The sequence below is a fragment of the Arachis ipaensis genome, chromosome B07 (genome assembly GCF_000816755.2).
Source record: "Arachis ipaensis cultivar K30076 chromosome B07, Araip1.1, whole genome shotgun sequence".
In the NCBI taxonomy this organism is placed as follows: Eukaryota; Viridiplantae; Streptophyta; class Magnoliopsida; order Fabales; family Fabaceae; genus Arachis; species Arachis ipaensis.
Window position 1 is genome coordinate 125660503 of NC_029791.2, and position 10495 is coordinate 125670997.

General features: G+C 36.6%; 3 protein-coding genes across 6 annotated transcripts; 2 read left to right on the plus strand and 1 right to left on the minus strand.

Moving 5' to 3' along the window:
• LOC107606366 (aspartic proteinase CDR1-like) lies at positions 479-1803 on the plus strand. Its single transcript, XM_021106637.1, has one exon. It carries the CDS (start codon positions 1036-1038, stop codon positions 1729-1731), a length of 696 nt encoding a protein of 231 aa, XP_020962296.1. The 5' UTR covers positions 479-1035; the 3' UTR covers positions 1732-1803.
• Positions 1776-7971, minus strand: LOC107606365 (pentatricopeptide repeat-containing protein At5g57250, mitochondrial-like). Of its 4 annotated transcripts, none has more exons than XM_016308427.2 (6): positions 4493-7971; positions 4103-4243; positions 3605-3693; positions 3021-3113; positions 2189-2456; positions 1776-2051 (listed from the first exon to the last, which is right to left on the minus strand). In XM_016308427.2, exon 1 carries the CDS (start codon positions 7811-7813, stop codon positions 4589-4591), a length of 3225 nt encoding a protein of 1074 aa, XP_016163913.1. In that variant the 5' UTR covers positions 7814-7971; the 3' UTR covers positions 1776-2051; positions 2189-2456; positions 3021-3113; positions 3605-3693; positions 4103-4243; positions 4493-4588. The 4 variants fall into 4 exon arrangements, with proteins under 4 accessions (XP_016163913.1, XP_016163916.1, XP_016163914.1 ...); XM_016308430.2 differs by having other exon boundaries at positions 3021-3481; XM_016308428.2 differs by lacking the exon at positions 3021-3113 and having other exon boundaries at positions 2189-2560.
• Positions 1969-2439, plus strand: LOC110264440 (probable aspartic protease At2g35615). Its single transcript, XM_021106638.1, has one exon. It carries the CDS (start codon positions 2001-2003, stop codon positions 2415-2417), a length of 417 nt encoding a protein of 138 aa, XP_020962297.1. The 5' UTR covers positions 1969-2000; the 3' UTR covers positions 2418-2439.

The window sequence follows — 10495 nt, forward strand, 5'->3', positions numbered from 1 at the left end:
ACAACAAAAAAAATGTCACCTTTTAATTTATTTGTCATATATCAACTGCTCTAAACAAATGTGTACATTTTGTTTCAGATACAATCACACTCAATGCATGTTCAACTTAAATCCATACGAGTAAAGTATCGTTTTTGTCCCCAACGTTTGGGGTAAGTCTTATTTGTGTCCCTAACGTTTAAATCGTTCTATTTGTATCCTTAACGTTTATAAAAGTGATTCAATGTTATCCTACTATCAATTATACTAACAAATCAAATTATATTTTTCATTTATTCTTACTTGGATGTATTCATTCTCAATTAAGTCTCACTTGGATGTGTTCGATTTTAATATTATACCCACTATTTGTGTTTAGATTTAATTATGTCCCTAGAAAAGTAAATTATGTAAATGTTGTAGGAATTAGTTTCAACATTTGATGAGGTATTTTTCGGAGTAGATCATCGATTCTATCCCAGACATTTGTATTCTAACTTCAAGAAGAGATTTTTAGAACTCAAACTAAAACGCTCATGATGTCTAATTGACGGCAAGATAACATTGAATCACTTTTATAAACGTTAGGGATACAAATAGGACGATTTAAACGTTAGGGACACAAATAGAATTTACCCCAAACATTGGGAACAAAAACGATACTTTACTCGATCCATATTTATTTAGAATGCAATAATCAAATGTCAATTGAAGTCACTATATACAAACATTTCCCTTCTTAAAAATATCATCAAACCATAACACATGCTCCTTGTTCTCCAGAATTGTTTGGCAGAGGATGTATTAAACAAAATGTCACAACAATCATGCATTTCCACTTTTGAAACCTCTCTTAGTTTACAAACCTGCCATCAATTTTCTTTTGTTCAAATCATACCTGCAATGCAACCATTTCAATTGGTAATAGAGTAATGACTTCAAGCTTATACATATACATATTAGACAAAATCCTTGTTTACTATATATATTGTTAACATGTCTTAGAAAGTTGTATCTACAACTTGCCAAAAGCCATTTCAATTAACTGAAGGTGGAATGACACTTGTCATTGAAACTTCGATTCTTTTGTTACTAACCTTCTCAACCTGGTGTTTCTCAATATCTATCAGCACCAATTCTTCAACAACCACATCCTTGGCTAAATTACCAAATGCTACAACTGCAAAACCTAAAAGATTGGTCACCAAACTCATTCATCAAAGATCTGTTCACCATCCACACTACAACCAAAGTGAAACAGCCAAAGAAAGGATCGAACTCGACATCCAGCATTCCATTGCACGTGTCATGTATTTGCATGCGAGGATTGAAGGAACTATGGCCACCAGCGACCATAGGACTCAACTTTCTCCCTCCTCGTCTGGTAGAACGATAATGGCAAATATCTCGGTAGGCCAACCTCCCACCCCACAGCTAGTTGTGATGGACACTGCCAGCGAAATCTTCTGGATTATGTGCAACCCTTGCACGAATTGTGATCAACATTTGGGTCAACTTTTTGGCCCTTCAAAGTCTTCCACCTACACCCAATTATGCAGGACACCTTGCGGCTTTCGAGGCTGCAATTGCCACCCCTTGGATAGGTCACCGTTCAGTATCACTTATGCAGACAATTCGTCTGCATCAGGAACCCTTGACTATGAAACGCTAGTCTTTGAGACATCTGACGAAGGTTCCATTCAAATACCAAACATAGAAATTCGGGTGTGGCCGCGCCACTGTGTACAATAATGATCCAGGGTATAATGGAATACTAGGACTAAACGATGCACCTATGTCTTTGGCATCACAAATAGGCCATAAATTCTCTTACTGCATAGGAAGCCTAGCTGACAAAAGTAGTAATTACAACCAACTGATCCTAGGCGAAGGAGCAGATCTTGAAGGCTATCCAACCCATTTTCAAGCTCTTCGTGGCATGTATTACATCACCATGGAAGGCATAAGTGTAGGAGAAAGGAGGCTCGACATTCCTCCTGCAACTTTTGAGATGAAAGAGAATGGCGCGGGTGGTGTCATCATTGACACAGGGTCTACGCTCACCTACCTACCTGATGATGTGCAAAATTTACTATACAAGGAATATCCTTGGCGGGTCCTTTAGGAAAGTTATAATCGAAACTTATCCCTGGCTATATTGCTATTTGGGGGTTGTGAGTAGAGATTTAGTTGGATTTCCAGTGGTTACCTTCCATTTTGCTCAAGGTGCAGATTTGGCTTTGGACACTGGAAGCTTCTTTGAACAGCTCACAGACAGCGTATTCTGCATGGCTATAGGTCCAGTCAGTGCGACTGGCGTCGACAACCGATCTTCTGTTATCGGCTTATTGGCTCAGCAGGGTTACAATGTTGGATATGACCTTGTTAACCAGATTGTTTACTTTCAAAGAATTGATTGTCAACTGCTTAGTGGCTGATGGAAGTCTATGCATTCCAAAACGAAGCGACCAAATTTCCTGTTAAGCATTGAATGAGAGCTCAGAACCAAATACTTCTACACTGATGTCAACAGCAACTGAGCAAGGCCATGCTATTTCTCAAAAGTGCATCATAAAATTAACTGTTGAAAAATACAATGGGCATTAGAACAATTGATTACTAAGCGACTATTGGCATCACAAAGAACAAAGTGTTACATGCTGTGCGTGTGCATGTGGCCATGTGAAAAGTAACAAGGACTTATACTTACAGGCTTACAGCAACAAAAACACGGTTAAAGAAAAACTGCCATGTCCCTAAAAGTATATTGCATACATACTTTCTGAAATCAATTGAATAAAAGATAATATGGCAGTGGAGACTCAGAAAACTAAAGAACCAAATCACATACTTCTGATATCAACATGTTAACAGATAAAATAAGAAGTGCAAACCATAATCTGTCTCACCAAAAGCTCAAACTCACAATGTGACAACATATTATAACAACCTGAGTATAAACTAGTAACTGTGGCAACATAATGTGGAATGCTGTGCACCGGGCTCCCTTTCCCTTAGATTTATGATCTGAGGCAACATACCTGTTTGACAAAGTAATAAAAGAAATTCTCTATGGCCTCACGAGCTTAAGGCAGAAAGCCAATGCTTCACACCGACCCAATCAGAAGCTAAATCTTGCATATAAAATAGAGGGTTTCAACTTCGGAACAAGGGGAATTCCCTCCAATCAAAGAATGGGCTAAAAATGGAACCAAAATTAAGAAGGGTATAAAAGTCTTTTCAAACATTTAGATACCAAATGATTTCCAATCAAATACATAGGAAAATGACAAGATCTGGCGGAAAAAATAAAGTAATACCCAATTTGATCTGATCTATAAATGAAATCACTTCATTCTTTTCTTTAAATACCCAAAAAAGAAAAAGAGATCTGATTTAAGAATGAAATCATTTCTGGTTCTTTGTCATTCAAAACTCCTCCATGAAGGGCAAAAGGCATTAGGATTAAGGTAGATTTCATTTGTTTGAAGACAACCATTCTCTGGTTAAAAAGGAAGTTCAGGCAGGGAGGGAAGAAGTGTAAGGAAATGAAAGAACAAACTGAAAATACAACTCAATCCACTTTAAAATACTAAAAAAAATTGTCTCCAGAAAAAGTACTTACATTTGATCTCCACAAATGCAGAGCATGACTTTTTTAATTTCAAGCTTAAAGCAGCAATTAGCATGTAATCAGGTGCCTGCTCCTATTATCTGTTGTCATAAGAAAACATTAAGCATTCTTAAGTGCAAATCCTTTACTACATAAACATATGGTGCCTGTAAGTTATCGAAAGACATGAATGCACCCATGTCATACTGATAATGACCACACTTCCTAATCCACAAAAATGCTACGAAAGAGCTGTGTCTCTATATGTTCATTTAGAACCCAAAAGAATTTGCCTCTTGTTTTTGTATAGAAGTACTATCTTAGCCCACCAATATGTATATGCATTGCCTAATATTAATTAAAAACCAATAGAATAAAAATTAAATTTCATCATCCTCCTGGCCTACGTATCTAAAACTAAAAAAGAAAAGTTCAATTGTAATAGTGAAGCTCTTAATTACGTGCAAAGGTTTATAACTCAAGTTAAATCAAAGTTGAGCATGTATTTACCATTTATATATCTTACAGGTCAGATACGGATCCCTTGCACTCCAATTGGCACCCTATTGTCCTTTTCAGACTGGTTGTGCGGTCAAAGAAACTGGAATGACAGAGGGCTAGGACATCATTTTCTCGTTTATCTGGTTGATGCTGCAATGAAAATTTGAGAACTTTTTTACTGTAGCGAGGACTATAAAGCTAATCCGAGATAATCAAATAAAAAAGGGCAATTGTGAACATAACAGTTGAGCAAGGCAAGCTTAAGTTGTCTAAGAAGTTATGAACTTGTAAAAAGGTCAAATCAGTCTATCATATGCTAATGTTCTGTAATACTTTGACCTGAAACGAATGTGATTATAAATATATACTGAAAACTTAATTATGAGGAAAAATATATACCTGCAGATGTCAACTGTGTGATCTCTCCTGGCATTAAAAATAGAGAATTTCCCACATTGAAAGAATTCATTTTCTCTCTTCTTTCTTATGTTCAGCTCATCGACTTAGGTGGGAAAGCATTCCCTTAGCTACTTGATTAGCTTTCTGTAGCTCCCCTTTGGCACAATGTGTGGCAATCATGGAATAATAGAAGTCAAAGTTGAGTGGCCGGGACCTTGTCACATGACTATCATTATTTATTGTAAGATCACTTTCAACGCTAGCATCACAAGATCCAAAATCCAAACCGGTTCTACAAGAGGAGGATAGAGGCCTTGAAGATTGTAAACCAGCGTTTAGCTCAGAAATGTTCCTCTGTGCGTGAGCTCCTTGATTATATGTAGATAACCTTAGAACAGGATAAAGTGTGCTTGCAATTTCATTAAGAACTGTAAGGGCTTCTTGAATACTTCCTTGCTCACACAAAATGGCAAGAAAGCCACCTATTGACTCATTATCAACCTCATTGTTAACTATGTTAATTATCTCTTCAATATTCTTCGATTTGAGCATTTCTCTCAAGACGCTCCTAGCTTCTTCCATCCGTCCCTTTGAACATAAGCCTCTTATCAAGTACAAGAACCCAAAAAAATCAGGTGATACATCCTTCCTCTTGAACTCGTAATAGAATTGAAGTGCTCCTTCCATGTTGCCCTTTTGGCAATGGCAATTTATGACAGCACTAACCGTCAAGCTGTCAGGCTCAATATATTTTGTCTCCATATCGTTTAGAAGCTCGAGCGCATTCTCTAATTGACCAAACTTTGAAATACCCTCAAGTAGTGAATTGTAAACTTGTGTTTTTGGTTGAAAGCCCTTCAGGACCATTTTACTGAAAACATGCTCAGCATCTACCAGATATCCCTCCCTACTCAGTGCATAAATTAATGTGGCATAAGTTATTTCAGAGGGTATCAAATTAAGTTTCTCCAATGAATCAAATAGCCGAAATGCTTCAATAAGACGTCCCTCATGGCACAATCCATTTATTATAGAATTATATACAACTATGTCTAACGTGATCCCTTTCTTTTCAACAAAGGCACAAAGATCCAATGCTTTATTGAGATATCCTCCCTTGCATAAGGCATCAATCAGATTGGCATAATCAGCATACATGACTTGTAAACTATCTTGAGTCTTTACCACAAGCTTATATGCATCTAAAGCTCTACCTTCCTTTATCAGAATCCTGAGGATGGAGACCGGAAGGGTGATTGGGTTTTCCATAAATTGAAGGGCACTATGAATATCTTTTAAACATAGGTAGCATGCTAGTATCCTTCGCATCATTGGATCAACTAGGCCATATTCTTTTAGAAAGATATTCAATAGGGGCAGCATGTGCTCCCTATTCCTGTTACTAAGATAGCTTCTCAAAATAGAATAATAAGAGTTTCTTGTAACGTATAAACCTGTCTTTCTCATCATCAAGCACAAGCGATATGCATCCTCAAGAAATCCTCTTCTGCACAATAAAAAGATCGCATCATTACATACTGACTCATATGAGTCTTGGCCCAATCCTTCCATTGTGTAAACTAAATCTAAAACCTCTTTTGCACCCTTTTCAGTGAGAATTGTCCTCATTAGCATCCTAAATGTATATCTACTTAACTCCAGTCCTTTATCATTGAGTTCGACTAATGCCTCAATGGCCATTTCTACCATACCCTTCTTGCAGAGGCCATGAATAATACTAGTGTAGCATACAGGTGAAGAGAATGATGTTTTTCTGAAGTCGTCAAACATCACAAGTGCCTCGTCAATTCTACCTACCTTGCAATACTGATCAATCATTGTGCAATAAGTAACAGAATTCGGAACCAGGCCCATTTCTGGCATTCCTTTGTAAAGAGCATAAACATCTTCAAAAGCCCCCATCATAAACAATGCTTTGATCAACACATTGCACATTATGATATCCATGGCGATTCCAGCTTCTTCTAGTCGCCTCTTTGTCTGCAAAATCCCCGGAGTGTTCTCTTCTTCGGTATAACCGTGCAACAATGTGCTGTACGTAATCACGTCTGCAGCCACATCTTTCGATAACTCATCTGCCTCAGATGTCCTCCCGAACTTGCACAAACCATTTATTATGGTATTATACGTAACAACACTAGGACTAACCCCTCTTTTCTCCATTTCAACAAATAGCTTAAAGACACTACCAAAATCTCCAATCCGACAATACCCATCAATCAAAACTGCATACACAAACTCATCCAACTCAATTCCCAACTCACCTATCCTCTCGAAAACACCACGTGCTTCCTCAAATTTACCCTTCTTACAATAAGCAGATATTATTGCAGTGTAAGTGACCTTATTGGGTCTCTTCCCTTCCTTTATCATCTTAGCCAAGATCCCGAATGACTTCTCCACATCGCCTAACTTCGAAAACCCATCAATGAGTATAGTATAACTCACATAATCATGATCGATACCCTTCACCACCACCATTTCCCTCATCTTTCGAAAAACCTCCACCAAGTCATTTCCTTTAACATACCCACAAACCCAAACACTATACAAAACAACATCCAAACCGATCCCATCCTCCTCCATCCTCCTAACCATACCACAAACCTCATCAAGCCTCCCCAACCTAACAAGTGCACCAACAATTGCAGTTAAAGTAACCAAGCCGGGCCTCAACAGTGCCCCAGAACCCACAGCATTGTCATAAAACCCTAACGCAAGTTCAGGCTTCCCAATCCTACAAAACCCAGAAATCACAGAGCTACAAACAAAATCATCAAAAGGGTACCTTACCCTATGATCTGTCATGATCTCCAGCACCTCCATTGTCATGCCTAGGTCCCCCTGAGAAGAGAGCCTGTGAATAAGAGAAGAGAAAGTGAGAGGAGAGGGCAAAACGCCACCGTTTTGGAGGCAATAGCGTAGAAGAAAGAGTGCCCTATGAGGGTCATGGTGGGTACGGATGAGTGTGTCCCAGATGCGAGGATGGGAATGGGTGAAGTGAGTTAAGATGAGATTCTCGGCATCTTGGAAGCTTCTAGAATGGAGGAGTGCCCACGTGAGGATGGAGTGGGTGGTAGGGTTAGTGGGGATGAGTGTGGCAGTGGTGAAGAGGTGGATGATGAGGTTGAACTTGCGGTGGCGGAGGAGGGAGAGGAGGAATATGTTGATGGATTTCAGGGTTGGGGTGAATCCACGCTTCAATAATGTTTGGAGTGAATGGTTCTTTGAGGAGCACGAAGAAGAAGAAAAAGAAGAAGAAGAGGAGGAGAATGGTCTTCTTGTGTAGAACATGTTCATGGGAGGGAATAACGGTATTCAGTCAGAATCGAAGATGGTGAAGTGCAACTGAACTCAACATGAAACTCTCTCAGCCTAGCCCAGTTTTGGTCGGACTCTCCAAATAGGCAATGCCATAGTTGGACACAAATGATAGTTGCTTCCTGACCAAAAAAGGAAAAAAAATAAATGATAGTTGCTTGAATTGTTAGAAAATGGATCCTCTTAATTTTTTTTAACAATTGAGAGAGTAAAGTGTAATCTCTCACTATTAATTGTTATAAGTGAGACCAAGAGAAAACATAAAAGAAAGTATATTGAAGGGTTATACATCACACTTTACTTTTTGTTATGTGTCATGTCGAGGATGTAACTTTGACAAACCAAAAAAACACATAAATTCTTTGATAGAGAGCTTTTAGGATAGAAACTCAGGGAAGTTAATTTCATGTAAAATTGATAGCTAAGAGTCGTTAAATGATTTAACAGGTTTGACTAAATTATCATCTAACAGATCTCATTTATCAACTTCACATGAAGTTAACTACACCCTTAGTTATCAGAACTGAACCGGTAATCAATTTGATCATATGACTGGGTCACCAGGTTACTGGTTCAACCGGTGGGTCACTGATTTACCTGATTAACTCGGTCATAATTTAAAAAATATAAAATTATATAAATAAAATTAAAATCATGTGTTAAAACCAAAGTTTTAAAAACCGGATCTGTTTTATAATAAAATAATAAATAAATATAAATAAACACCTAAATACATACTTGTAGTCTAATACAAACTTACTCATTCCATAAGAAAATCATCCCCATCTAAAGCAAAATGCAATTCCAAACACGGAATACTATTCAATAAGTCAATACTGTTCAAACAAAATGCAATTCTAATCATTTAATAAGTTAATACTGTACAATCCTTACAACTGAGTAGCAAGACCTCTTCTGCAATTAAGCTCAACCTAATCACTGAACCAAACCTTCTCAAAACATAACAATTATCAAAATTTATCACAATCTAAACTTATATCTAACAAATATATTATCTAAACTTTTATAATTTTGATAATTGTTAGATATAAGTTTAAATTATGATAAATTTTGATAATTATGTTTTGAGAAGGTTTGGTTCAGTGATTAGGTTGAGCTTAATTGCAGAAGAGGTCTTGCTACTCAGTTGTACGGATTGTACAGTATTAATAAGGTTCTGAGAACTGGATCGGTCATTAAACCGCTCTAGTTACTGGTTCAATTGGTCTAACAGTGGTTCAACCAAAAAAACTGTTTTAGAATAAAATAATAAATAAATTATAAATATCCTAAAATATAGAAACAACTTGTGAGTGACTATTGAAAGAAATGCCAATTCAAATAGTACAAAGTGTGAAGATATCAGATAATACCATGATATATTGAAAGAAACCCAATAAACAACACTATAATCTCTGTTGCAAGAAGTCCTGAGAGAATGCTAAATTAAAACAGTAAATACAGAAAGTAACATTTCAAAGAGAGATAACAAGTAGATCAATTCTCAAAACTCTTAATTGTTATTATCCTATTCCGCAACATATGCAAGCTATAATGTACAAATACTTCGTTTCTACTCAAATATCTATACCATAGGCGGATCTGCATCATATACTATTAAATTAAACTTTCTAATTGTGACTATAGTTTTGATAAAATTGCCGTATTTACATATTCCTATTTGTACAAAACGGAAGGCAAGACTAGCTAGCTTTAATTCTCTTACAAAAAACTAGTATAACTTGAAAAACAACAATGATAAAGCCATGAAGAGATTCTATTAGTTCCTACTAAACAAAATTAGATCAAAACTAAGGGTGAATTTTCAGTATTAAGAAATCAACTGTGTCTCTTGAATCTCCAATTAAATTATGCCAGTAATCCAAAGAGTTGACTTACTATACAATGAACGAGTGCAGAAATAGAAGGAAAGATGAAGAGGTACCATAGAGCAGGAAAATAGTTAGTTTTCTTGTTCCTGCGAGTGTGAGCACGCGCTGACGCTGCGAAAATCCTTTTGCTGGTTCATATTGCCATTTTCCTTCTCAGTTCTGATAAAGAACATTGATAATTGAGAAAGATGATCAACACAACGTAAGTGAAGAGTGAAGAGCGAACATTGACAATTGAGAAAGATAATCAACACAGCAGAGACACAAAACACACAACAGCACACCAGAACCCAGAATCCACAGCAGCAGCACAGCCAGAAAATTAATAGCAGCACAAAATTAATACTACCAACAACATTCAGCATTCAGCATTCAGCATTCAAAAAAGATATATTTGCGTGTAATTATCCTTTTTGCTCTCCATCCAAAATAAGAACGATTAGACGAGGCGTTTCATTTCTTTCTATTTATTAAGGGTAAAGATTTTAAATGGTCTAAAAAAAAGATTGAATCTATAATACTTTTTAAATTGTTGTTTCGACTGGGAAAAGAAAAATCATAAGAATTTTTAGTTATATGTCCTGATTTAGTTATTTAGTGCAATATAATTAATTAACATTCAGTTTTCACTACAATAATGATAAAATTTTACTATAATTTTAAAACAATTATAAGCACATGCAATTTCAAAGAATTTCGCCTAATCCACCTAAGATGGTGATTTTGAACTTTGCTTAAGAGTTCAGACTTAAGAGGATAGTGATTCACA

Coding starts and splice junctions, on each gene's coding strand:
- LOC107606366 (XM_021106637.1), top strand. CDS start 1,036: ATGACACTTGTCATTGAAACTTCGATTCTTTTGTTACTAACCTTCTCA.
- LOC110264440 (XM_021106638.1), top strand. CDS start 2,001: ATGGCGCGGGTGGTGTCATCATTGACACAGGGTCTACGCTCACCTACC.
- LOC107606365 (XM_016308428.2), bottom strand. CDS start 7,813: ATGAACATGTTCTACACAAGAAGACCATTCTCCTCCTCTTCTTCTTCT.